Source organism: Corvus cornix, chromosome 19, assembly GCF_000738735.6.
Source record: "Corvus cornix cornix isolate S_Up_H32 chromosome 19, ASM73873v5, whole genome shotgun sequence".
Taxonomy (NCBI): Eukaryota; Metazoa; Chordata; class Aves; order Passeriformes; family Corvidae; genus Corvus; species Corvus cornix.
In genome coordinates, this window is record NC_046348.1 from 9883035 (window position 1) to 9911011 (window position 27977).

Sequence of the window (27977 nt, forward strand, 5' to 3'; positions counted from 1 at the left end):
CCACAAGGCAAAGGATGCCTCGATGTTCCCTGTCATTGATCCAAACCTCCTCGGAGCCTCCTCACGGGGAGTTCCCACTCCAGCTGCACCACAGCAAACAGGAAACATCTGCCCGTGCCAGGCTAAGGGGGTATCAACCTCCCAGCCACAGCCACCTTGAGGGGGCAACAGCACTTACTGCAGCAGCTCGTGCCTTTCCCTGAACCCCCTGCCCTGGCTGTACGTGCCGAGGAACACGGCGCTTCCAGCACGCCGGGGCTGGATACAGCCACAGCAGAGGAGGGAAGGGCTGCCCATTCTGCCTGGAGTGACTGGCAGGATGCCCACGGCCTGGACTGGGATGTGTGGGAGAGCCCAGGCTCCTGGTTCCATTTGTTATCCTGGCAGGAGTCCCTGGGACCGCAGCAGGTACAAGTGGGTGGGGAACAGCTGGGCACTCTCCCGACCCTGACACAGCCCCATGCCTGCAGGGCTCGGGGATCTCTGGGATGGTGCAGAGCAGCTCAGCTGGGATGTGTCCCTGGGCAGGTCATTGGGCTGTGCCCGAGGCGTGGAGCTGAAATAAAACCCCGTAAGATGGCAAAGCAAATCTGGTGAGTGCGTTTATTCCATCATGTGCACACCCAGGTCTGAGTTCCTTACCTGTAGCCGTGGGCTCCTGGAGAAGTCCAGCTAAAACAGCATCTTCTGTGTGTGTGTGTCCATCTGTTCCACAAGGGTAAGGCAGGAATTACAGGACAGTGGGACTTCTGCACATGTGCCCCCCACGCCCTGCCCTCCTGCTACATCATCATCACTAATATGCACATAACAGTCAATTAGCCCGGCCGAGCGCACTCATGACCTCTGATCCCTGCTGTGTCCCCCGATCCATTAACAGGCCCTCAGCCCTTAGCTCTCAGTATGAATTGATGTAGCATCCATTCTCTTGCAGCAAAGAAACATGCGTCCTCATTCAGCTGTCCATTTCCACTTTCTGTTCCTTTGTCCTCCCCTTCTGTTCCCTGTGTTGCTAACCTGGTCACCACTTCTTGACCCCACGTCCTTGTCCCTCCCAAGGGTGTTGTAATCCCAACCACTACCAAAAAACTTTTACTTTTTTCCCCTTTACTCACATCTTATTTAGCAAAAAATGGTTTCCAGCAGTGTGGGAGCTTTGATCCCCTATTCAAGAAATCCTTGCAATGTTTTTTTAAAGACTTTCTTTCTAAGGCAAATGAATTCTTCATAAAGGGGGAAATGGTGTGCTGGTTGGGCTCTGTTCATCTGAGGAAGACAAACGATCTGTTTTATTACTTGAAAAGCATAACAGTTGAGTGTGTAGATTTGTGATTTATCTGTAATTAAGAATCCATTTGAGCAGCATATTAATTACAGAGAGGAGAATTAATTTCGCTGAGTAGGAAAGTAAAATCAAAGTTCCTTGAATTAGAAGACAGCATAAAATGCCTGAGGCTTGGGTTTTCCATGGCTGTGCATTACGCCTACACCGGGACAGGACAACTCTAGGGCACACTTGAGTTTTTTGACTTTTTTTCTCCCTGGGTCAGAGAAATAAAGTCCAGGGCCTCAGAGACCTCTCCCTGCCAGTGCTGGTGGCTCGCACCGCATTCCCGTTCTGCCTGGGCTGCTCCCATTGTGCCGCACACGCCGCTCCTTTGCCTGGGGGCTGCAGCGGGACCCATGGGTCTCCCACCACCCGCAGCGGGGGGAAAAGGATCCTCCAGGATTAAATGGTCCCTTGGCTGCTGCGGGGAGCCCAGGCATGGCGGGGCAGTCCCCGGAGCTGCAGGAACAATCGGAGATGCACTGGAGCAGGCAGAGAGGTTTTCTCTGGATGCTTGAGTGCGTTTTGAAGTGTTTGTGTGCAGTGCCTTGGTTCAGCACAGCAAACTGTTCCAGAGCTGTTCTGCTGGTCTTCCTGACTCACATCTCTGCCCCCATCAAACCTTTTCACGGACTGGCGAGGATCTTCTGCGAGCACATCACGGACACCCCACGTCAGCGGGAGGTGGGATCAGCGCACAGCGCCTGGCACAGGGACTCCTCGGGCTCCGCTCCCTGCCCCGTGGCCAGACCGCAGCGGGAGCTGGCACCGCCCGCAAACAGCCCGGCCTCCCGAGGCCAGCACTCTCTGCATTCCTCTCTGTGTACTCCTCAAACTCTGCCACCAGCCCGCTCAAAGGCTTCAAAGGCTGAGCCTGTCTGCAGCGCGCAGGGAGTGACAGCGCTTTCCCCTGTGACCTGTGCCGGCAGCGCCGGGACCTCCGGGCAGCCGTGTGCGGGCTGCTGCCGTGGCGAGCACAGCCCCAGCCTCGGCACAGCCCCACGCTGCCGCTGCTGGCTTTCCTGCTGACATTCCCGGCAGATCCGGCCATCTGGCTGGACTGGCAGAACGGGTTTGGAAAGCCCGCGTGTGTGAGCTGCGCTGTTGTGCAACTGCGCCGTCCTTACGTGTGCACACGCTCTGAGAGACGATTTATAGTCACTGAAATCGCCCGGCTGCATGTTGGTGTCCCCGAAGAGGCCCATCTGATGCCTTCACGGCCAGCAGAACATCAGCTCCTTCACAGGGACTTCCTGAGCGATCCAGCTGTTTGCTGCTGGGCTGTGTGAGCCAGACTGGCTGCAGCCCAGCCAGCACCAGAGGCCTGGGCAGCCCCAGCACTGCCCTGGCAGCAAGGTGGGCACCAGCACCGGGCTGCTGTCACACACCTGGGCACAGGGACCCGGGCACCAGGCCCCCAGACCTCAGCCAGCATGCAGCGTTGGGCCCTGGACAGGGTTTCCCTGGCTCCGTTCCTCCCACAGTGACGGAGGTGATAAGCCCAAGGAGCCCTGCTCCGAGGGACGGCCAGAGCCCCATGCTGAGGGCTCGTGCTCAGGGTTTGATAAGCCCTGTCGTGACTCTGGGGCAGGCAGCGAGGGTGGCTCACCTGGTTGTGACCCAGTGACTTTGCTGGCAGCACTGACGGTGCTGCAGCACAAACAGGAGGCGGTCGGGGCATGGGATTTACCCATCGGGGCAGCTGTCACAGCTGTGCTCTCTTCGGAGGTGAGGGAGAGGTCATGCTCCTGCCCAGCCCTTCACATCCCACCTCTACACATCTCAGGCTTCCCTGTGCTCTTCCCTTGCTCCTCGGCCCATGGACTGGGGAAGGAGCATGAAAACAGAGAGCTTTGTGTGATACCTCCATGGATGGAGCAGGTCCTTGTGTCACACAGACCCTCAGCAGCCCTGACCACAGCTGTCACCCTCTGACCCTGGCAGTGCTGGGATTTGGGGGATTTCCTTTGTACCCACACCTGCACTTTAAATTAAATGCAGCCTTGTCCCTGTGCCCTGCCAGGATGGAGGCTGCAGTTCACATGAAGAGACACTGCTAAAGCCTCGTGGCAGCCTGTGGATCATCACGTGCAAGGAATTCCCTTATAAGCAGCTTTGAACTGTAAAACAATCACTCAGCCCTGTAAAACTGTATTGGTCATAAATGAACTTTGTCATGGTTCTGCTGGTTTCTTTGCTCCGTAACAACTGCATCACCCACAAACACCACGTGCCCGACAGCAACAGCAGGAAAAGGTATCTTCCAGGAGCTTCATTTGACATGACATCGCATTTTCCAGCAATTTAATGAGGCAGCCAGGGCACCTGTGGGAGCAAACACCCCACCCAGAGCTTCTCCGAGCAAGGTGAGGTCTGGCCAGGGACAGCCCCAGCCCCAGCCCAGCTGCTGCAGAGGCTGCTCTGTGGAGTTTTGTGTGGTATTTACCATCCAGAAAGGTTTCCTCAGCCAGAGGTTAACTCAAAATCAGAGGAAGCTTTCTCCCCACACAGGTATGCGTAACACCCACAGCATCCTTAGCAACCCGTCCTGCTTCCCCCCTTCCCAGATCCTGCTGCCCAGGGATGGGAAGTGACAGCACACAAGGCACTGTTCAGCAACTTCATAAACCCACACCTCTGGGGAAAGTACCATCTGTTATTAATCATTCGTTCTACTCGCGTTATTGACTTTATTGTGTCTGCTTCATCACACTTTGCTCCGTGGGAGTCACCTGCTCCAGCTGTGTCTTCATTTGCTTGTATCCTCTGCCCTTCTTCCCCTTTTTTTTGGCTCTGTCCCCTCTTCCTTCACCACGTCCCTCTCTGGTGGGGTCAATTCTCAAAGCCTCCTTTTCCCAAGGTTTTCACTTACCTTCTCTGCAGAGCTGACTGGAGAGCAGCACTGACCCTGGACCAATTACCGAAGGGTTCTTCATACCCCAAGCTCCATCCTTTCAATCTGTGATCCTCTTACAGCTGGTGCAGAAATCAAACCCCAAAAGGTACTGCATAAGCTCAGCTGCAGCAGGTCTAGTGCTTTTCTCCCACCTGCATCCCACTGGATTGTCCATTCCTCCCTCTGCAGGGCCAATTCCACCTGGATTTGCATCAACCAGGGAAAGCTTAATCCATTAACCTCACAAAGGTTCCACCCTTTTCCACTGCTGTGCTCAGAGTCACTCAGCTCTGTTAGCTCTCCACAATCAAGGACCTTCAAAAGCTTTCCAGCCCCTAGAGCACACCCTCCCACTTCCCCCTCGGGCTGCACTGACCCACGGGCTCAGCATCCAAAGCGGATGGGGCTTGGCTTTGGCACTCCCCTCCTAATTGGTTTGCTTAGCACTTGGCTGCTTAAGTTAGCAGGGGATGAGGGAGGAACCGTGCTGAGCTAAGGGCAACATCATTAGGGCATCATTAGGAGGGTGAGGACACGGCTCTCCCCACCTCCAAAAGCCTCCTGCGATCTCTGGCTGATACCTGGGGATTCACAGGAAACACTGGACTCCTCACATCCAGGCAGGTATAAATGGAGATGATCATTGCAAGGGACAGCAGGAGGGACACACCACCAGCCTGTGATCCTGTCAGCCCCACCTCTGCCAAACCACCACAGATGATCACTGTGGAATTCACAGACCACACGGCAGCAAGGACTCAGAAGAAATGGTGTTTAATTATGGTATACATTAAATTAAATGTAATTCTGAATATTGCTCTCCAAATTCCTGATGACTTATTCACTGTAGGGCAGCTCCAGTCAGTCCCAGTGAGGGTGAGGGTCCCACTGCGCCAGAGAAACTGAGTCAAAGAGCCTTTCTCAGCCCAAAGAGAGCATCCAGTGTTCTCATTCTTAGCATGGTTATTTGTCCATGGGCACCTCTGCTGCTGTCCACCTCTCTAAATCCGTCTCAGCAGTTGGCACATGCCACAAAGTTAGTGAAAAATCAGCACAACTGGGGAGTATTAGATCCCTTTACAGAGGGGAGCATGTACAGAGGAGCTCGTGTCTCACAGAGGGCAGACAATGCCTTTAACAGCTTCCATGGCTTCAGGAGGTTGGACTTGGGCACCCAAACTCCTCCAGGGCTCTGGTGTCTGTTCTCAGCAGGTGCCTGAGAGGCTGGACATGCCCTCACCGCCGAGCTGGGATCATTCACAAGCTGGAGATCTTGCTGTGGAGCTTTCCATCCAGGAGCTGCTGCCAGGTGAGACAGGGCAGCAGCTGGAGCGTTCACACCACAGCCCAGATTCCATCCATCCATCCATCCATCCAGGGCACCACGAGGATGAGAGCACCCTGTGTGCTGGCAAGGTTGGAGCCAACAAGGCTCATCATCAACTGCTGAAGGCAGGAAGAAGCCACCTGTACTGGCCATTTACTGGGCAGGAGATGAGGCAGTAACTGGGCACCCAACCCCTCTGTGCCGAGGGGGGAGAAAAGGGAGACAGTCTCTGAACCCCATCTGCAGAAGATCCCATCAGAATTCCATGTCCCCTCATTCACTTTGTAGCAGCAAATGCTCCAGGCTCACCTGGAAGCTGCTGACACTTCCCAGCAGCTGGATGTGTTCACCAGGCTGCCGAGTCCTTCCCCACCCCACCAGAGCCCATCTCAGAGTCCCCAAAAGCGGGAAAGTCCACTGAGGTTAATTCGTAGTCGCAGTTGTCCCCACATGGATCGTCCAGGTCCTGCTCAGCTCGCCCTGTGCCCTTCCCTCACGTGGGATGTCACCATGCAGGGGACACGTGTCTGCCTGTCCTCCTGCACAGCAGAGCCCGGTGCTGCCTGACCAGTGTCCTTGCCAGGCCCAGGATTGGAATTCACTCATATAAAGGAAAAAGAGAAATACAAAACCAAAACCATCCTCAGCTCTGACCTTTACCATAAAAAAAAAAAAAGGAGAAAGAGAAGATATTCAGGACCAATATATACAGATGGGGGAATTGCACTTAATTACAGTAGTTTACATCCATTGGACAAAATTTACTTCTTTTTTATATAAATCTCTATGTATAGGAGTGGGGAGGGGGGAGATGGAGCAGACTGTACCTGTATTTACAGTTTAATTGGCTCAGTTCAACAACACATGCAATTCCTCCCTCCAAACGCCAAGTAACAGACCCCGGTCCCTCTCAGTCCGCCTAGTGGAGGAGTATAACTTATATATGATCCATCTTCCCCTTCTACCAGTTCCCAGCACAGCTCGTGCCTTGTTCCTCGGGAGAGCCTCTTGGAAGGCAAATACTTCAGAAAAACAATCCCCAAGACACATCTTGGAAATACTGCGTGGAGGGAAGGAGAGGCAGGTCCCGGGTGGGCCCCGCGGCTCCGGGCTGGTCCCCGGCGGGCTCGGGAGGGCTGCGGGGAGCCTCGAGCCCCGGCTCCGTGTCGGGCTCCTCGCTGCTGGGCTGTGCTCGGGCAGGCAACTCCTGGGCTGTGAGCGCAGCTCGCCGGCGGGATGTTGTGGAAAATAAGATCCCGTTGCTATGTGCAAAGGCAGCGAGGTGTGGAGCATCACCAGGCTTGCAGGGGACACTGCGGAGGGAGAGGGAGCAGCACAGTGAGCGGCGGGGAGCGAGGCAGGAGGAGGAGGAGGTAGCGCTGCAAAGCATTCGGAGGCATCACCTCCTGCACTCCTTCGTGACCTTGGTGGTGCCCTGCTCAGCCCCGAGCCCTCCCTGGCACCCCTGTGGGGGAGGCAGTGGGAAAATACTTTCTTAGCCAGCTATTGCCACCCCCTCCCAAAAATAAATAAATAAATAAATAAATAATAATAATAAAAATAATAAAAACAATAATGGGGCCTGTTTGTGCCCAGGCTGTTGCAGAGATTGTACCACGCAGCCCAGCAGCAGCCAGGCATGAGGCTGAGCTCGGCTGGAGTGGGAGCAGCGCCGGGGGCTCATTGCTGACCCCCAGCATCGCTCTCACCTCCAGGGATGGAGCCGAGCAGCCCCCACTGCCACATCCATCCCACTGCAGAGGCCCCTTCTCCATCCCTCTCCATCCCTGGGGTCCCTGGTGGGCAGGGGGCTGGGGAGGGGGGTGACCTTGTGGGCTGGAGCGCACAGCAAACATCATCAGGCGGAGATAAGGAGACGCCAGGAGCCTCCCGTGACATGTCATTAGGGACTGGCTGTGGCTATCGGGTGTTTGCCAACGTAATAAACATGGTGGCTTGGACTCAAGCGTTGTCAAAGGAACCGGGAGGTATTTGCCCCTTCCAGGTCTAATAACAACATCTGATAAGAGACCCACAGCAAGCAAGGGGAGAGCTGAGGGGTGACCAGGGACCTCCCCCAGCTCCATCCCCCCCACAGGACCCAGAGCAGCCGCCTCCACCACGGAACAGGTTTTGGGGCCTGGTGGGGGCTGCCTGCTTTATACCGAGGCAAAGTGTGGAGGAGCCAGGGCACAGCCCCTGGTAGCCCCAGTTGATGACAGAAATCCAAATCACCAAAAATATTCAGGTATTTGAGCAATTTTGGGGGATAAGCAGCATTTATGGGGTCCCCACGGTGCGTCTGTCACACTTCATTCACCTCTGGCTAATGAAACCAGTAAGCACCAAGAAAGGAATCCATGTCCAAAAATAAATTTTTCCAGCTGTAGCTTGGGCTATGGTTGGTAGGAAAAGAGACCCTGGAGGCTGGGAGGGTTCTCTGTTGGACACAGGAGTCAGACCATGCCCTGGTGCTTGCAGGATGTTTATCATGTATTGGGGGTACTGGGGGGGTGGGTGCCCCTTCGCCACAGCAGGTGAAGGGTCCTGGCCCCATATGCCCCCTCCTGAGCCGTGACAGCTCCTCCTGCTTTAATTAAAGTGCAAAAACGTGATGGAGGCAGAAACCCCCGGGAGCCCCAGCCCCGTGGGCAGCGCTGGTCAAGGTAGGGTGATCGCAGGGCCCGGGGCAGCGGGGATGGCCGGGCGCTATCTCCCTGCCAGGGACATTTCCTGTGTCCCGGGGCTCCCGCGGCCAGCCCGGCATCAAAGGCAGGAGAACTCGATTAATCAGGGGCAGTTCGGGCTGAGCGCGCAGCAGATGGGCCGATAAAGCTGCACGGAGGAAATGGAGCTCGGAGGGGCGGCCGTGCCTGAGTGGTCACCCTGAGACCTGCAAAGAGTGAGACCTGGGGGGGTGGTGTTCCTGACCCCTTCCCAAGCACCCCAAATCCCCCACGTCTGCCCTTTGCAGCCCCAGCCCCTTCCTTCACCCTCTCACAGCGATCCCGGGGGATCTCACAGCAATCCCACACTGTATTTACTCTGTGGTCATTGCAGACATTTTTTACCTGTCCCCTGTCAAACCTCGTGAAGAAAGTTTATCTGAATGCAAGTTCAAGGCTCTCTCTTATTTATCTAGCGATCAATAAGGGCCACATATTTCCCACAGTCCCCAGATCTGGCTCTCAGAAAGGGACTATTGTCTAAGGAAAACCTCACACACCTGATTTGAACCAGGATAAGTCCAGCCTTACACCTGCAGTGGGCAGATGATAAAGGTTTATGGGCTGGGGGAAGCTGGGGAGCCTTGGACTCCACTTGACTCCAAGCAGGGTCGATCCCCCTGGACACAGGCAGCAGAGCCTGCTTGGTTCTACCTTCTCAGCCCCAGTAGGATGCTCCCACGCCCATGGAGCTGCCCCAGGCATGAGCAGGGCCCAGCTGGTACCAGCAAGTGTTAGACAAAATTGCCCAAATCCCCATCATGCCACCTGCAAGCAGGTGTTTTGGAGCCTGTGAAGGGGCCGGAATGGGGTTCTCATCCTCAGCTTCCCACATGAGTGCAGCACAGGCAGCAGGATGGGATCTCTGCTACTGCCACCTCCAGCCCCATATCCAGAGGGGAAAAAGCTCCACTCCACCTTCACCCCCCACCCCGTGCCCCCTCGGCCACCTCTGTGGGGCCATTACCTGCTTACTGGAAGACATATTGGTGAGCGTGCTGATGCTGCTGGTGTCCGTCACCACCATGGCCGAGGGGAAGCGGGAGGTGTGGGAATACTGGGGAGGCTCCTGTTTGTGTGCGTACACTGCGGAGAGGAAGGGCACAGCTCAGGGAAAAGCGACCCCCAGCCAGCAGGTCCAGGGATGGGAATGGGCAGCATGGAGACAGGGATGAGCTAAAAGAAGCCAAGGGAAGAACCCAGCACTTCCCCGCAGGTCACTGCATTCCCAGGCAGCAGCTCACCCCCAGAAACCCGTGGGGACTGAGAGGCTGTGGCTGGACCAGACAGATGGAGCAGGGGAAGGAAGGGATGGGACGGGATGTGACCACCCCACACTGCTGAGCATCCCATGAGCTGGAACCATGAGAGAGGGGCAGCAGCCAAGGGTGCCAGCTTTGGGCAGGGGAGAGCAGAAGCTGATTTCCCATCTGAATTCATTTCCAGGGCCCTCCGCAGCTCCCGCTGAGCCTTACTGTGTGAGTTCTGCAGCTGGGTCACGGTGGCCATGAAGGGCTGCTGTGTCATGTGGCCGGGGGACTGCTGCATCAGCGGCTGCTGGTGTGGGCTGTGGAGCTGCTGGGAGAACTGGACCGGCTGCAGGGCTGCCAGGCTGCCGGCCACGCTGTTGATGACGGGGACACTCTGAGCCTGCGAGGTGTTCAGACCTGGGAGCAGGGAGAGAGCAGAGCAGGGACGTCAGTGCCGGCAGGAGCGGGCAGTGTCCCCTCCCTGTCACAGGGCAGGGCACAGAGGCCACCTCGGGGTGCACTTACTCTGGGCGATGGCCATGACTCCCGAGAGCGGCGTCATGATGAGGTTCTGGGACTGCTGCGGGTTGTGGTGGGACAGGCTGTGGATGTTGGTCAGGGTGCTCACTGGGGGCAGCCCGCCCCCCGACACCGAGAGCTGCTGGGAGCAAGGCAGGACAGGCACAGTCAGAGCATGGCCACGGGGTGCCCCAGCCCCCTCCTCCACTTCATGGGGACATTGGGGGATCAGCAGAGCCCCCTCCTCAGGGGGGAGCAGGCTGCAGTCCCGCTGGGGCTTCACCCCACACAGCCCCCACGGCCCCAGGGTGCAGACCCCAACTACAGCACCTCAACTTCGTGTTAATAAACAGCAAAACAGCAGGGAAGGACTTTGCTGGCACTGGCTTCCAGCTCCACTGGAGCACGGCACCGGGACATGGCACATCCCCAGCCTTTGCTGTTTTGTACCCCAAGTCCAAGCTCCAGCCCTCGGGGACAGCTGAGGGCTCTCGACACTCATTAACTTCTAACAATTGTGCTTGTAGGGGAAAGTGGGACCTATAGACTCGGGAAGGTGAAGAAAAATGACAGAAAGCAGATTAAAAGGGCCTCATGGTGATGATCTTAGTCACCAACCTGGCAGGATATTGGTGAGACAGGGCAGGTGTGCACAGCCAGAGTCAGTGCCCGGGGTTTCGGGCCAAAGTTTAGGGATCAGACAAAGGCACTTGGCATGTGCTGCGAGGACTGGAGCTGGTCCCCAGGACATGTAAGTGCCTTATTTCTTTAATTGCTGCCCCTTCCCCTAATCCCTGTCGTTAGCCCTCTTGCACTGAGCGATCCCTGCGGCCCTTCAGGTGACATTTCTGGACACCAGTTCCGAGCACCTTGTTTATTTTGCACATGTGAGCTGGAGATAGCAATTGAAACAAATCCATCAATAAATTCCAAAGCCCGGGAGTGACTCACATTTCCTGATCCGGTATTTTCCACTTTCAAAGTCCCTTCAAGGCCGGGTTACACCACACTCGGCTGCACAAGTCAAACAGCTCCCGGCAAGCACACGCGGCTCGCCAGCAGCCCCAGCTCCTCTCACGGGGTGTTTAGCCCCACAGCGCTGCACCTGGATTGTGCATGACTGGAAAAGACCCTCCAGGCACTGGACCCTCAGGGCAGACCCTCTGGCACTAACTCAGCTGAGGCAAACACTGGAGCATGAAAGAGTGAGCCACCAAAGATTTCTGGAGCCTCAGTAATGCTCTTTCCTGAAAGATGCAGCAACTTCCTTGGCAGCTCCTTGTTTCATGTGGGGCATTAAAGGCACATGTTTACTTACTAGAAACCACAGCCTACAGCATATTTCTATTAAATCACTTGCAAGCACCAGCTAGCCCTGCCTAGAGATCAGAGATAAGCTGGCAGAGCCGCGGTCCCGCGCGGTCCCCACGGCGCTGGGCAGTGTCTGTGCCGCGGGGAGAACTCAGCAGGGCTCTTCTGCTGCACTTTAGCAAGTGGATTTTCCCGGTTTAATCTGCTCCCTTTCCTTCTGCCGTGCTGCCCAGCCCCTTCCAGGGGTCTCTGCCCCGGTCCCAGGAGCTGGCAGGGGGTGCTGGCATTGCCTCGTCCTTGGGGACCCCCCGCCCTGGGCACGCAGTGCTGCTGCCACCACCGCCTTTATCCCTGACTCATTTTATGGCTTCCAGGCTGAGGGTTATGAGGCTCAACACGCCCCTGAGGCGATCTGGGCGTGCTGGGGCAGAGGGAGTGGGCTGGGGGGCTGGGGTGTCACTCTGCAATGTCCCCCCAGCGTGGCAGGGTGAGTGCCAGAGCCCGAGGGGCTGCACGGAGACCCTCTCCAGCCAGAAGGAAAGGCACAATGAAACGGTGCCAGAGCTGAGGGAGGGGACAGTGAGCCCCTCCATGGCTACCCAGCTTTGCCAGGAGACCGACGGGATGGCCCAGGAGGGACAACCCTCTGAAAATGGAAGTGAAAACCGGGGAAGAACCGGCTTGGCCCCGTCACCCAGTGCCATGTTTGACTTTCGATTTCAGCAGGAAAAAAAACTCCTCCCGGAAAAGCAGCAGCTGCACGCAAACCTCTGCCAGCCTGCCCCAGGGGCGGGCTGTGCTCTGCTATCACATCCCATCCCGTCCTGACCCGAACCCCTGTACCCCCTCCTTGCCCTGCTCCTTCACCCACTCCTCCAGGGGCTTTGCACCAGGAAGGGGCACCCCGAGTGCTCGAGCCCTGCCACAGCCCTGCAGCACCAGCATGGGGACATGTCCTGCACCACAGGGATGCTGGTGTCACATCCCTGCTCCTGCCATGCTGACATTGACGGCTCTGCCCAGCAAAGCCCTGGCAGCAGAGCCCCAAGGACACGGCAAAGGGGATGGGGAGAGGCAGGAGCTGCGGGGCCAGAGCCAGCACGAGCAGCTTCAATCCCCTGGGTGATGCCCTGGGACAAGAACGTCCCTGCTCACAAGGAAAGCTCTTCCCCACCAAACCCCAAACTTGGGAGGGCTTAGGGAAAAAGTAATGAATGAGTATTTTATCAATACCATGTCATAGCAGGAGAAAGCAAACAGTGATCCACCCAGCGCGTTCAGCCTGCGATCAATGAACCCCCGGGCTCTGCCAGATCCATCTCGGAAAACACTCCGTGTCCCACCGGGAGCGCCGCCTCGCAGGCTGGCGGTGGGGACAGTGGCACCCTCTTCCCCCACAATGCCCCATTGTTCAGCCTGGGCCGCGTGTGAAACCCGGGGAAAGCGTGTTTGCTCTGCCCGCTGGGCCCTCTTATCTTATCAGCGCCGCCGCCACAATGGGCCAGGTGTACTCACCATTTTACCGTCGGGAGAGAGCAAACCGTGGCCCGGGTCCAGGCTGGCCGGGGAGACCTGCTGCAGGACGGCCTGGCTGGTGGTGACCATGGCACCGCTGCCGTGGTGGCTGATGGCCCCCGAGGACGCCGCCTCGCCGCTCGCCGCCTGGCTGTACCGGACCCCTGCAAAACACCGCCGGCGCTGGCATCACCCTCGGGCACCGGAGAGGTGTGCCAGGGCTGTGCCGACCCCCTCGGAGCCTCCAGCCCTCCCACGGTGTGTGGCACAAGGATGCAGACGTGCACAGGCTCCTAAATGACACCCGCGAATGACGAACAGAAGCGAGAGCACTGAAAAGCGTGTCCCTTCCTCCAGCACCGCTTCCCAGCTTCTCCCTGACCACATCTCCTGAAGTTACAGTGAGCAGCTCCCAGATCCATGGCTCCCACTGTTTTCTCAGCCCCTTCTGCATCCGATTCCCTCTCGACACTCTCTCCACAAGTGTATGATTAACAGGGCACCGCAGCAAGGCAGAGGGACCGGACACACACCAACCCCCAGAGCAGACCCCAGCCCTCCACTGCCCTGGAGTGAAATCTGGCCTGAGCACAGGCCTTCTATATAAATATATTTAATTTGGCTGAAGCAGCCCGCACTGATAACCATATGATCAGCCATGTGTCATGGAAAGGCATCTACAGATCACAAATAATTAACTGAGGAAAACCCATGGGAAACAAAAGTGTCTTTTACGGGGCTGCCTTGACAACTACGGTGAAAAGCCATTTATTAGGAGGAGTCCAGCCCTGTGCTCCCAACCAGATTTACTGAACTGCCCTGGGAGCGGATGATGGATGGACAAACCACGGCTTTCCTGGGAAAAAAACCCATGGTGGCAAAGCCCATCTTGCCAGCCACCGTGAGCATCATCCACCCGTGACCCCCAGCCACTGCACAAGGGCACTGGGGACACCTCCTCCAAATGACCATCACAGGGGAGGTCCAGCCCATGGCTGGCTCGGTGAAGGATGCTCTAAGGGCTACTCTGAAATTAATCTCTGAACCAAGGAAAAGCAAAGAAATAAAAACGGGAGTCCAGGAGTTCCACCAGCTCCAAAATCATCTGCCCGAGCACAGACCCACCCAGACCCTCCACCAAAACCACAACACAGTCACTCCCTAATCGCCTCCAAATTTTCCCCATCAGCTGGTCAAACACGTCCCACAGATAGGAATCTCCTCACGATGTCTGGTTCCTGATCATTTCCCAGCAAACCCCTTTATCCCTGATAATAAAAGAATGTCCTCTGGCAGGTGGATATTTGCCGGCCCGAGTGGACGTCCCTGCCATGAACAGGGTAAACATTACTCAACCCGGGCACTGTCACACACATTCTTCCCGCGGCCCCGGCCCCGCGCAGAGGGTGCTTCACTCTGGGCCGGGATCCCGGCGCTGCTTAAACAATGGGAGGGGAGATAAAATAAAGCCCTTTCTTCTGGGCGCGATCTGAGAGATAGACGAGAGCGCAGACGGCTCCTCTCGCAAAGGAAATCAGAGTTTCTGCTGTCCTCAAGCTCTTCTGGGTTCAGTAAGAACAAAACACAAAGTCCATTTTAAATGCAAAACCATGCCCTATCCGGCTGAGGGGGTGGTAACTCATGAGCCGAGCTACCCAAAGCTGTGAAGTTGGCTTTAAAACACACAGGAGGTTAAATGCTGATTTTCAAGCTCTTCCTTGCAACCCCAAGGACAAGACGTTGATTGAGGAACAATAACCAGCGCCGAGATTCCCTGATAGGCCGGGGACTGAGGTTTTGGGTCTCTAGATAAAACCACTGAAGACTCTGTGTCTTGATGAAGAGTCTTGATGAAGATTAACTCTCCCCAGGAGAGCGAGGCTGGGCTCTGGGGCTGGTGACAGTGGTGCCACTCCCCAGCCCCACCAAGGACCCTGCTCAGAAACCACTTGCTGCGCAGGGAGAAGCCTTCTGCCAAGGCTTCCTTTAGGAAGCATCTATCCTCACTGGGTTTCCCCCATTCCCACAATGGGAAGGGTGTCATTATTTATGTGTCCCCAGGGCTGGGATGGATTTGGGCAGGTCAGATCATCAATATTGGGAAGCCACTACAAGGCACCACTGCTGTAACACACGGAGCTCCCTGATGATGGGGGTGCCTTTCCTCAGCTCCCCAGACCTCCCTCAGTCACTGAACCCTGGGATCCAGCCCTCCCCTGGCAGCACAACCACTGGGCCCTCCCCATGGCACCCCCACATCTGGGGTGAATGCATGGGGACAGCTCCAGCTGCTGGCACTGGGACTGAAGGATTCCTCCCGGAGCGAGCTGGGGGCTTTGGCATCCAGGGTTTATGAGCTGGGCCCAGACAGCCATCAGAGCCCCACACAGCAGTTCTCCCGCTGCTCTCCTGTGCCTCCACAGCTGGAAGCAGCCCTTGTGCAAAGGGATTTATTCCCCCTCAGTCTCTTCCCGCGGCTGCTCAGGAGAGGAGCCTGGATGGGGATCACCAGGAATGGGTCTGGCTGTGGAGCCTTCCCTCCTCAAGGCTTTTTTTTTTTTAACTGGAGCTAAAGCCATAATATAAAAGTCTGTTTATGGGATGGGCCATTGTGTGGCCCCTGAGCTGCACAGCCTGTGAAATGTTTTACTGCTTTCCCCTGCCCCAGACAAGCCGCAGGGTCCGGCTCCCGTAGCCTTAACCCTGTTCCAGCCGACGGACGGGGACAGCAGCGTGACACCCCCAGGGCAGGGGGGTCTTGTGCACCCACAGCTTTCCACAGACAGCCCCAGCACCTCCCGACTTCCCTGCCGCCATCCTCACCTCCAGCATCTGCCCCTTCCCCCAGCTCCAGGCTGCACTTCTGCCCCAAGCTTCACCAGTGTCCTGCGCATCACCAGCAATGCCAAACCCCAGAACAGACCCCAAAAAATCACCAGTGAGTGATCTGGTGGCAGCAGGGATTCAGCTCTGGCTCTGACTGACCCCCCAGTATGCAGCCACCAGTGTGGACCAGGGTGTGAAAGTGAGGTGAGAAAGGCAAAGTGTAATTTTTTGGGGTCACGCTGGACTCAATGATGCTCCACCCATTGACACCATGGACAGCCAGGTCGCTGATGGGACAATTTCATGCTCCCAAAATTCAGGTCCAGGAAGCACCGAGGGCAGCTCTGATTTTTGGGCTGCCACTCAAATTGTCCCTAAAGTGTTAATCTTGCTCAGTTACAGAGGTGCATAGTTTATATCCATTATAAACCCGTTTATGGGGACTAGACCCTCCCATTTCGCTGCTGTCATAAAGTTCTAATTACCCCCATAAAACAGGGAAAAGCTCCTAACAGTGCACTGTACCCACCGAGCCCCACAATGCCCCCGACAGTAAAATATTACAACTGCTGGCACTGGGTCCCAGTCAGAACCAGCACCCCAAGGAACACCAGGGAGGATCCAGGTATAAGCCGGGGTACCCCTGGAGAGAGGGTTTACTGATGGGCTCTGCTTTAAAGGAAAGTTAAAGCACTTAAATTGCCCTTTGGGTTTTAGGAAGAATCTCAGGGGTGGCACTGGGTTATTTTTATGTTTATCTCCATCTGTAGAGATATCAAAATGTATATATATATATATAAGTAATGCAGTTTAATATATATGTATATAAATGTGATTGCTCTGATATCGCTCTGCTACTCTGATATTTGCAGAGCAGGGATGGATGGATGGATGGATGGATGGATGGATGGATGGATCACACCCTGACCCCATGGGCGTGGAGCCCCCCAGGACAGGCTGGAGGCGATGCTGTGGGGCCGGGGCTCTGCGGGTGCGCCGGGCGGGCGGGCGGCCCTTTGTATGCAGGGCGGGAGCGGGGGCGGGCAGTGCTTCCCCTAATCTCATCAATGGCCCGATTGTCTTCGGGGCTCTTGAAGATAAAAATGGCATAAGCCAGAGTCTACGGCATGGCACTGAGATAAAGCCCCGAGTGACCTTCAAATCAAACAGGGAACCAAGATCGCTGATAAAACCCAGAGTAAGGGAAAAGTCCAGCCTCGGAGAGGAGCCTCCGAGATAGAAAGGCTTTAAGTATTTACCTCCAAATAGTTAAAAACTACAGCTCGAGGCCTGACAGATGGGTCCCCAAGAAGAGACCGGAGGATGTTTGACTTTTACAGCTCTCATCCCTGCCCCGCTGTCATTCCGCCCTTTTGCAAGACCCCATTGATGTCCCAAGGAGAGGCGATCCCTCTTTGTCCACGGGCACGGGAGAGGTTTGCAGCTGCCCCACAGCTCCAGCCCCATCGTTTCCTGCCGGGGACGTCACGGGGGCCGGGCAGGGCAGGGGCAGTGTCCCAGCATCGTCATTAAGCTGTTAAGGCATTGAGCGGCCCAGACGCCGCCGCAGCGGGGCAAGGACAGTTCAAATCCCAGCATGGACAGCCAGGATGGGGTCAGCCAGGCAGCAGAGCCAGCACCGAAGGTGCCCCACCAGGAGTGGATCCCCAAACACCTCTTGGAGGAGGTTCCAGCAGCGATGGACCGGTGGTGTTTTGGGAGCCGGAAGCCTCTCGGACCCAGCTTGGCTCAAGCACCCTGTGGCAACCATGGCTGAGCTCCATCCCTGCCTGTTGCCCCCCGAATCAGCCCTAAAACCCCACAGTGTCCCTTGCTGCGCCCATCTCCTCCTCCTCAGGATGGATACGAGCACCGACCGCCACGAAATTCCCGCAGCCAAGCCCTCCTGACCCCTCTGGAGGGGCCCTTCCCTGCAGCCATCACTCCTGCCCGGCTCAAAAGCCCCTCGGAATGGGCTGTCACCGGCCCTATAGCCACGGCCGGCCCCTGCTGGCACCGCTCCGACGGGAAAATAAAGGTTGGGGCTTAACGGCCCCGCAGCCCCAAGATAAATGCCCGCGGTTACAGTAATTGCTGTCCCCTAATAGAAGAAAACAAAGGCTCTCGGGGGGTGCCCCATGTGCGCTGGCAGGCCGGGGGCACATCAAAGGCAGCGGGGTTCGTTCAAAGCCCCGGCTTAATTGTCAATTAAGTATGCACGGGGGACAACGCCGTGACAATGCGGGGCTGCATGCTGGTGGGGCATTGTGAAGCCCGCCGCGACACCGAAAACAGCTGATTCTGCTGACAATGTGCTTGTAGGGCACCTTGTAAGCAATCAGCCGCTGACAGCAGGGCAAACGTCCTCCCCGTCCCCGCCATTGTGCGGGGCATTCCTGGGGCAGGGTCACATTTTGGTCACCGCTGGCCGGTCCCCGGGATGCTGCCGATTCCTCCCAGGGCCAGGAGCTGCCCACCCACATCCCCGGGTACTCCTCGGGGGCTGCCACCGCCTGCCAACACCCGAGGACTGGTGTCCAGCCACCCGCTGGCAGCGTCCCCAGTCCTGTCCCCAGGCACCTTGCCCTTCCCGCGGGGACTCTCCGCCACACGGGTTCCTTTCGATTTGCCTTTGTAACGAGCTGGGTGTGTGTTACGAGCCGGGCAGGGTCATTTCCAGGAGGCGGCTGGTTCCAGCCTCCCCGACCAAGCTGTGCCGGTGCCGGGGCTGTGTCCGAGGGGGACGAGGGGCAGCCGGGACGCAGCCTGCACCCCCAGCAGCTTTCCTCATCCACCTCCCTCCACTCCGGCATGGGGATGGTGCAGAGTCATGCACCCAGCCCGGGGTATCTCCAGCCCTGCAGCGAGGCCAGGACACACTGCCTGCCACACCTTCCCACGGGCATTGCCTGTGCACTCCCAAAACCAGTGCTCCCCAGTGCACTGCATCCCAAGGACTGGCATCGGCACAACACGGCAGGCACAGGGCAGCTCCTCCTGCCCTGCTGGGCACAGCCTCTCCCTGCCCAGCCGAGCCCACACGGAACTCCCGTGAGTTAAACCAATCAAGCAAACACTGATTTATCCTCGGCGTGACGGAAACCCAGCCCTCACCATGTGGCTCGCCTGGCCATAACACTGCAGTGACAGCACGTGCTCCTCTCCATCACCATCCCCATCCCTCCCTGAGGCTGCAGCAGGGACCAGGGTGAGCATCCTCTCCCTGCGCGCGCAGCCCCGCGGGCTCAGCATCCCCATCCCCAGCCAAGCTCTGCCATCACCCCCCGAGCACCCTCGGCGAGGCTTACCTGGCATTTTGCTGGGAGGGGAGGCGCTGGGCTGGTTGTGGTGCGGGGAGCCATGGGACAGCAGCAGGTTCATGCTGTGCGGGGGCTGGCCCGAGCTGTAGGCGTCCATGGCCAGTTTCTGGCGGAAAGCCTCCTCCTTCCGCCGGTTGGCGAACCAGTTGTAGACACGGACCTCCGTCACCAGGTTGGAGCCCAGCCCGTGCGCCTTGGAGGGGGACACTCCTCGCTGCAGACACTCGGCCCTGCACGTGCAAGGGGACACGTTGGAGCAAGGGTGAGCCTGGGGGTAAGCAGGGGGCTTGGGATGACAGCAAATCTGGGGGAGTTTCAGCCCTTCCTATGAGCCCACCTGCTCTCTTCAACTACAGCCATGCTGTAAAGGCCATCCCCGGTCCCTCTGATATTGCTGGAACGCTGCAGCATCCCTGCACTATCCCCGCTGCATCCCTGCATCATCCTTGCAGCATCCCCATCACATCCCTGCCCTAGCACGGAGCTCACTCTGCCCCAAACATCACCCAGATGGGGAAAACACGGCAAGGAGAGGCCTGGCAGCTCAGCAAAGCTGTGCCATGAGCCAGGAGCTGGGGTGGTGAGCTGGGAGCCCAGCATCTCCCACAGCTTTCGGAAGGAAGGCTGAGGCTGTGGGGCAGGGGAGGCAGCACAGGCTGTGTGGGACAGCCATTACCTGTTGCACTCCTCCACCAGAGTCTCACGCTCCTCCTTGCTGGGGTTCTTCTGGCGCTCGTAGGCTTGGTACAAGATTTGCTGGGAGGCCGGCCCCCACTTGAACCGATTGCGCCGCATCTTCTTGCTGGGGGTTTCAGAGCAGGCGTCGTCGAGCTGGGCAGCCCCCTGGTTCTGCTGATTGAACTCTGGAAAGAGAAACAGCAGCTGATCCTGACTGCCTTTGTCTGTCATATTTCCACAACCCTGGACTGTCTGGTTGAACTCTGAAAGAGAAAGGAGCAGACGTGAGCTGGCCTGTAGCCGCCGCTCGGAGTCACTGTCCCGCGCGGAGGTGGCCCCCCGTGTCCCCTCCCGCAGCACCCCGAGCCCATGGCAGCCTTTGGAGCAAGCCAGGTGCTCCCTGCCACCCATCCCGGGAAGGGGCCAGCCTATTGCCATCCCTGTTTAATGGGGAGGCACATGCAGGGCATGCGTATGGCCATGCATATTCATGGACAGGGCCCCTGCCAGCCTGCACTTGTTTTGGGAGGATTTTTCCAAGCAAGGAGCTGGGCAGGACGACTGCAAAGCCCCCCGAGAGGGTGCCCCTCTCTGCTCACCCACAGCTCCCCTCCCACTCCCATCCTGGCGTGGTGGGACACCGGCCCCGTGCCCGGGGCGGGCAGCACCAGAGGTGACCTTCGGCGGCCGCCTCAGCCCCGGCGCTTGTCACCACGGCAGTAAAGGGAGATTAATGGGAGGGTTTTATTATTCCCACTTTTGCAGGGGAATTCTCCCTCTTTTTATAATGGCTTTTCCCCCCGTGACGGGGGGGAAACACAGGGCAAGGCTGGAGCAGGCTCTGTTTGCTCTAACGTCTCAAGGTGTGTTTTCAGAGCAATGGCATTTGGTGCTAAACCCTTTTCTGTACTTCCCATCTGCTGGATTTTGCATCCTTTTGGAGGAGGGAGGCAGAGCCCTTCCCTGCGGGGGTGTCAGTGCCTCTCAGGGCTGCTTTGAGCTCAACGGGACAGATCCCAGGGCAGGGAACAGCGAGAGAGGGGCACACAAGAATAGTCTGTGTTCTTGGTCAAAATCATCTGCATTTTAAACAGCACAGACTGCCCCAAACCCTGCTACAGACAGCAGCAATTCAGGGGGCTTTAATTTTCTCTCTCTACATTTTTTGCTCTTAGTTGAAAAAAATGAGCAGCCTTAGAAATAAAAACGAAAAGGGGCAAAGGTGGGAAAGGCACCTAATTGTGAGCCATCATTAATTGCTTTCCCAGCTCTAACTAATACAAACACCCTGAAATTCAGCTGTGTGGGTGAGCCAGGGGGAACCCTGCCACCAAGAGGGGCTCTCACCCAGTTTTCCTGCGCCTTAAATTCATTTTACTTGGAAAAATGTTTTGGGGAGACGCTACACAGCTGGAGTCCGGGGGCTGTGCTGGTACCCAGGGGCAGGACAGGGACACGGGGACCCCTCTCCCCACCACCGTCCCCAGAGGCGAGCGCTGCCGCGGGTACTTACGCCGGAGGATCTCCCGCTGCTTGCGGACGTACCACGTGTACAGGGCAGCTCTCTTCTGGGTCTTCATGGGGGTGCCCTTGTTGAGGTGCTGGGAGAGGTGGGACTGGTTGAGGCCGGTGACATCCACCACCTCCCTCTGCGGGATGTTGTGCTGCTGCATGTACCCCTTGATCATCTTCGCTGCCCGCCACGGGTCCTCGCTGCAGCAAGGGAAATCAAGAGTTAATATCTGCTGCCAGGGAAAAGCCCCCAGTATTTGTTTCTTCCCATAATGGAAACCCTTCACTACTGTTACTATCATTACTATTACTATTTTTATTATTATTACTATTTCAGAAGGACACAAGATCCTCTGAGCGTATATTTTTCTCCAGGCCCCCAAAACAGCCCTGTCCCACCCCAGGGCTGGCGGGATGGGGGCTCACACCCACCCCGGGGGTTGCCAGCCAGACTGTTCCCCCAGGGAGGGAGAAGCAGAGGATCCCGGTGTCCTGGTGGGACACACCAAGGTCTCATTAATGCCAGTAAAGCTCCTCCAGATCCTCCGCGGAGAAGCACAGCCCGTCCGTGAACTGCTGCGGCTGCGTTCAGCACGAGTTCTCCCTTGGAAGATACACACACGCCATGGGATACACACACGGATGGGGATGGGACGCCCATCCTGGTCTCTTAATGAAGAAAGAGAAGTGCTGGGGATGCTTTTCCTGCCTCTGCTCACGGGTGCAGCACCTGCACTGTGCCCCATGCCCCCAGGATCGGCAGTGGCTGGCAGGGACCCCTGCACGGCCACCAAGCCCCACTTGCCACGCTTGCTGTGTAGCTTCTTCCTTCCATTCCCGCAGGGATAATGATCTGAAAATCTCAATATCCCCTTAAAAGAGACCCTATTCCCTCGCTCCCACAGCTGTGCACACATCGACCATATGTCAAAGGGTAAGAAGCCAAGGTCAAACCAGGCACACAAACCCCAACGAGTCCCCAAATGCAAAACCGAAACCAAAAACCCCAAAAATGTTGAGTCATTCCTGATTATTATTGAACACTTGATCCTGTAGGATCTAGGGTAAATGACTCTTCTCTAAATCACATTACTTTTGTCCTTGGAGTAGCTGAGGCTGATTTAGGGAACAAATAAAATTACAGCTGAAAATCCAAATGCTGTCCGTGGCCTTTAGCTCTATCGAATGCCCAGTGTGCCAGCAGGCTGGGCCCACACACCTGTGCTGTATCCAAGACCCCTGGGTTTATTCTGGGCTAGAAGGAAGCATTTTAGCGCTGAAAAATCGGCGTGAGCCCAGACCTGGTCACAGTCCTGCACTCAAATAATGCGATCCCCCAACGCCGCCCTTGGAGCGACCGTCCGACTGCTTTCCCAATTCATTACTTATTTTGGATCCTTCAACTTGTCAAGTGGAGGAAGAAAAAAAAAAAAAAAAGCCCAACAAGTAGATTTCTTACTTTTTGTCCTGAATGCAGCTTGAAAACAAAGCTGGTTGGATCCACGGCAAAAGTACCGGAGCAGAGCCAAGCAGGGCTTTGTCACACCCCGGGAAGGAGCCACGGAACCTTCCTGGAGTCACTGAGCCTGTGTCCAACCCTGCATCCTCCAGGCAGGGGAACCCCGCTGTATACAGGGGGTCCTTTCCATGCCATGGTTCCCAGGAGAAGGTGGGAAGGAAGGAGAAGGATGTGGAGAAAACGTCCTTCCCAGCGGCACTGGGCAAAGCCGCCGCGCCCGGGCTGAGGGGCTCGGGCAGACCTTTGTCACAAGCGGTTCATGTCACCTAACTGATCCCACTAATTACTGATTAATAACAAGTTAATGAAACAGAGCTCATTATCATTTCTAAGAGCGGTTTGGTTCACCACCGAGCCCGGGGCAGCGTTTTCTCAGAGTGAAACCGTGAGCCAGTGAATCAGAGAACACTTGGAAAATGTCAAAGGAGTGACTCGCAGGCTACAAGCGAGATTTTGGAATTCAAATAAAATTTGGCAATGTTTTGGCTGGAAAAATACCTGAGAATTAGCAAAAAAAAAGTCCCAGAATTTCCCTCCATTTAATTATTTTTAAAAAGGCTTCACCTTGACATTTCCAACGTGTTTCACACTTACACTTTCAAAACAATTATTCAGCTCTTAATTTCTGAGCAGTGACTTTTCCTTTACAAATCAACTTGACCGTATTCAAAAGGGTTAAACAACCTGAAACCAAACCCAAACATTTTGTTTCATGTTAAACAAAATGTTTGGACTTGACCCAAAAATGAAACGTTTGAGTGTTTGTTTGGCCTCTTTTTTTTTTTCCTTTCTTTTTTGGTAACCTAAAAAGCCAGAGAGGAAAACCTTTTGAGTCAACACCAGCCCTTTTTCTTTGATTCTGTCACCAAAATGAAATAAAACCAACATTAATTGTCCAATCTTCAACACGACTTTACTTACAAACAAAACCAAAACCCTGACCCAACCCAGGAGTGCTTTCTAATACTGGAAAACCAGTTTATTGCCCTGGCTCCACAATCCTTCTCCACCAAAATCATGGAAAGGTGTGTTTTTCTTGTACAAAATTAGCTCCACAAAGCCTGGCTGCCAATGCTGCCCAAGAAAGAGTCGTTTCCCCACTCAGTCTCACACATAGGCAGGGGGCCAAAGCCTGTTCCTCTTCTCAGCGATTCTCAGACCAGCGCACCCATTTTGTCAGCCTCAAATCCAGGTAAATACACTCCACATCCTCAGAGAAATATGCCAAGAATTTATACAGATGGATTATAAACCCAGCTCCCTGCAGAAAAGACGTCCGTGGCCAGCATCTCCCTGCACACCAGGGCATCGGCTGCACCCACACTCCCCACACATTTGGGGGTGGCTTTGCTGGGTCCCCAGGCCTGGTGGTTTTCCCCAAGTCCCCAGCCCATGGATGAGATCTGGGTGCTCCTGGGATTTGTTATTTGCCTGAGTGGGGTCTGGGTGAGCCCTGGCAGGCAGGATGGGGCAGGGAGGGAGCCATGGGGTGTCTCTCCCAGAGCTGGGCTCTCCGTGCCACCGCCCAGGGTGAACCCACGGGGACCACGGCACCCTCCACTCCATGGGTGGGCAGCAAAGCCCAGACCACGGTCCTGGAGAGCTGCAGGGCTGAGCACCCCAGGGGTGTGGGAATAGCCCGAGAGTGAGCCTGTCCTGGGGTCAGGACACCAGGGGAGCAGGAGAAGAGGGGGTTCAGCCCCCAAGCACGGCCGCGGTCGGTGTCTCCCGGCTCCCCTACCCGCTCCCTCTCCAAGTACAAAGGCCTCTCTTAGAGCAAACACGAGCTCTTTGCAAAGGCTCCTCAGGGACATGTGCCCGCTCTTGTTTGCACCCAAGGCAAACTTTGCACGGAAACACCTGTGGGAGCACAGTGATCCCGGGGCTCAGCCTGCTCGGCACCCCCGGCCACCCCGGGGATGGATGTGGCCAGCAAGGAGGGCACAGGGGACAGGTGGGAGCACGCAGGGGTGCAGGGCTCCGTGGCAAGCAGGAGGGGTGGGAACCCATCAAGAAAGGTCTGCGATGGATCCTCCCTCGCACGGAGCCCCTGTGGCACCCGAGGGGCCCCAGCCTGGGCAGGCGCGGGTGACACTGCCCCGTCCCCAAACGGCACCGTCTGCCCTGCTGGTGCCGGGCAGGACCGGAGCACGTCGCTGCCGCGGCCCAGGGATGTCGGGGGGGACTGGGGGCTGCCCCTGGGCTCTGCAGGCTGGCAGAGGGCACGGGCACACACGGGCGGCGGCACCGGGGCCGCGCCCCGGGTATCGCGCCGGGCATCGCCACAGGCACCAGACCGGCAGCGCACAACGGGGGAACACGGACGGACCCCGAGGCGTCCCCGCCGCACTCGGGGTGTCCCCGCGGGGCTCCCACCTGCTCGCACCGGCCCCGCGGCCGCGGGAGAGGCGGCGGCCGCCGCTTCCCCGGGGCTCCGGAGCGGGGTCGGTGCCACCCGCGCCCCCAAGGGCCGGGGCAGCGCTGCCCGCCGAGCCCGGGGCTGCCCCGTTCGGACCGGCCCGGCCCGGCCCGGCTCGGAGCGGAGCCGCATCTCGGGACGGGCCGGAGAGGAGCCGCCGCCGTCGGGGATTCCCTCCTCCTTCCCCGCTGCCGGTCCGCTTTACAACCCCTGCAATGAATAACCCGCCGGCCCGATCGCCCTGATCGCGGCCCTTTGTGTATCTTTCTGTTGATGATTTATAGAAATAAATTAATAACGCCCCGGGCTCCACGTGGTGCGGTTTATGTTTGAGCCGCCGGCGCGGAGGGACGGAGCCGGCGGCCGGTCCGAGCCCCCACGGCCCCGGCACCGCCGGCCCCGCCGCGGCCCCGACGGGACGGGGGGACGCGGCCGCCGGGCTCCGGCTTCCCCCTGCCCGCTCCACTCCGCCGCGGGGCCTCCGCCACCGCCGGGCAAGGGAGCACCAGGACCCGCCACCGGGTGGGACACACCGAGCAGGGAGCGCCGGGACTGACCGAGGGGCGGGCAGGGAGCGCCGGGACCCGACACGGGGTTCGACACACCGGGAACGGCCCCCGGGCAGGGCGCTTGGTGCCGGGGCCGTCGGACCGAGCGCCTGCGGGCGGACCCCGGCGCGCCGCGGGGTGAGCCCGGTGCCGGTACCTGATCATCCTCTCCACCTCTGCCCGCTGCTCCACGGCCTCCTCCGTGTTGAGCGACTGCAGCTCCCGGAGGATCTGCGGCGTGTCAAAGTCGTCGCCGTCCTCGGAGCCCTCGTCGCCCGAGAGCTTGCCCTTGCCGTGCCCGTTGGCCAGCGGCGGGAGGGCGGCCCTGCCGTCGGGGGGCCCTCCGGGAGACAGCGGAAGGCTCTCCAGCTTGACGCCGAAGCCGGCGGCGGGCACCATGTCCTCCAGGGCGCGGATCAGCCCCTCCTTGGTGGCCCCGGAGCTGAGCAGGGCGCCCAGCAGCTCCCGTTGCAGGGCGCTCAGCTGGGACACCATCCTCCCGGGGCCGCGGCGCGCCCGCCGCTCGCCTCCCTCCTCCCCGCTCCGCCCCGGCCGCGGCTGCTGCGGGCCGCGGGCCGCGCTCTACCAAGCCATGACCGCCACCATAAGGCATTATACCTTATGCAAATCAGCGCCAAGGCCTCTCCTCCGGCCCCCGCCCCGGCCCGGCACGGCTCGGCCCGGCCCTTAGCGCCCGCCGGGGCGGACTTTGCCTCGCGGCCGGCGGGAGGCCCCGGGGGAGCGGCGGGGGCAGCGCCGGGCGGGACGGCGCGCACGGGACGGTGGCTCCGAGCGCCCCGGACCCGGCTGCCGTCGGGGGTCCCGCTGCCGGTCGCACCCCGGGAAGGGAACACCTTCCTCTGCCCGCGCCCCCAGGGCCAAGCGACGACCCCCGGTGGGTTCGGCTCCCTCGGGCGCTGTGCCCCACGCTGGAAGGGGGCGAAGCTGAGAAGCCCTGCATGTCTTACAGGGGAGATTTCTCCCCCCATGCCCTCTAATGTGTGGGGTCCTGCTGCCCGGGCCCTGGCACAGAGCAGGAACAGGCTGTGAGGGTCCAGGGGAGCACCCCCAAGATGGGGGTTACCAGTGGGGGTCAGGGCCCCCGCTGTGGGGCTGCTCTGGGGACAGGCTCACTGCCATTTAGCTGTGCAGGACATGGAAGGACACCCAGTTAGCAAAGGGGACACTGTGGGGACAGGAGTCACAGGGGACACGAAGCCCCCGTTGACCCTTGGCAGCAGTCAGGGGTGGGAGCAGGGAACAGGTTTGGGAATGGGCAGAGGAAGAGATCCAACCTGTGCTCTGGGATCTAAACAAAACCTGCTTTTCCTATCGCTGTGAATGCACCAAGTCCCAAAGATCAACAAATTCACTGAAATCAAAGCAGGCGCAAGACAAGAGGCAGCACCACACCCAGAGCACGGCAGACGAGCCTGGGACCCTTCAGGGGAAGGCAGGCCAGGATCTCCACTCATGACTGCCCGGTTGCCCAAAGCACTTCCAGTTCCTGCTGCTCTTGGCTGGCACCTGAACGGCAGCCCTGGCAAAGGCCGACAGCTTTAAACCCAGTGTTCCCAGCCCAGATTCAGACTTTTCCAGGGCACTCAGAGTTACCTGCCCATCTCAAAACACAGAAAATCCTGCCAGCCACCAGCACCCATGGCAGACCCCAAATGCAGCCCCAGAGCCCCTCGGGAGCTCAGCTGCTGGTCCCTGACACCGCTGGCCATGGATCCCTTCTCGGTTAAACACCCTGGAGAGCTGGTGGCAGTTTGGCTTCCTGTAGAGCCAGGCAAAGGGAAGGGAAGGGAAAAGCCCCGCGGCTCGGCAGGGAGCAGCCTGCGCCCGCCCGAGGGAGCGAGTGTTGGGAGCTGCACAGGCTGAACTGTCGATAAAACCATTCCTGCTCCGTGGAACAGGAGCAGCTCGGGGCCAGGATGGCAGCGCAGCACCCTCAGAGCCCCCCTGCCCTTTGGGGGACGGGGCAGAGCCACAGCCAGGGGTGGGATGCTGGGGATCAGCCCCCTAAAGGGAGCACGAAACCTCTCTGTGCGTTGGATGGGAGGCTGTGGATGAGCGCACGATGGCCACACAGGGTTTGTTGTGGGCACAACCTAGAGAAGAGAGAACTGAAAAATCCCAAAAAGCCCCTTCCTGGTTCCCAAGCTGGAGCAAATTCCCAGCTCTGCTTCCACATGCTGAGGCTGCACAGCCACGGCAGCTCCCTCACATCCATCTGGCACGGCGTGAATCCTCTGTGTGAGGGTCAGGGGCTCCCCAGCTC

At 57.9% G+C, this 27977-nt stretch overlaps 1 protein-coding gene across 4 annotated transcripts; it reads right to left on the reverse strand.

Moving 5' to 3' along the window:
- Window positions 1–4981: 4981 nt before the first annotated feature.
- On the reverse strand, window positions 4982–26244 carry HNF1B (HNF1 homeobox B). 4 transcript variants are annotated; one of them, XM_039563159.1, is made up of 9 exons: window positions 25851–26244; window positions 21209–21408; window positions 19694–19880; window positions 19006–19247; window positions 12872–13035; window positions 10052–10187; window positions 9752–9943; window positions 9244–9362; window positions 4982–6863 (listed from the first exon to the last, which is right to left on the reverse strand). In XM_039563159.1, the coding sequence occupies exons 1-9, from the start codon at window positions 26186–26188 to the stop codon at window positions 6843–6845; spliced, it is 1599 nt and encodes a 532-aa protein (XP_039419093.1). In that variant the 5' UTR covers window positions 26189–26244; the 3' UTR covers window positions 4982–6842. The 4 variants fall into 4 exon arrangements, with proteins under 4 accessions (XP_039419093.1, XP_039419092.1, XP_039419091.1 ...); XM_039563158.1 differs by having other exon boundaries at window positions 10052–10184; window positions 19694–19958; XM_039563157.1 differs by having other exon boundaries at window positions 19694–19958.
- Between the last annotated feature and the right edge of the window lie 1733 nt (window positions 26245–27977).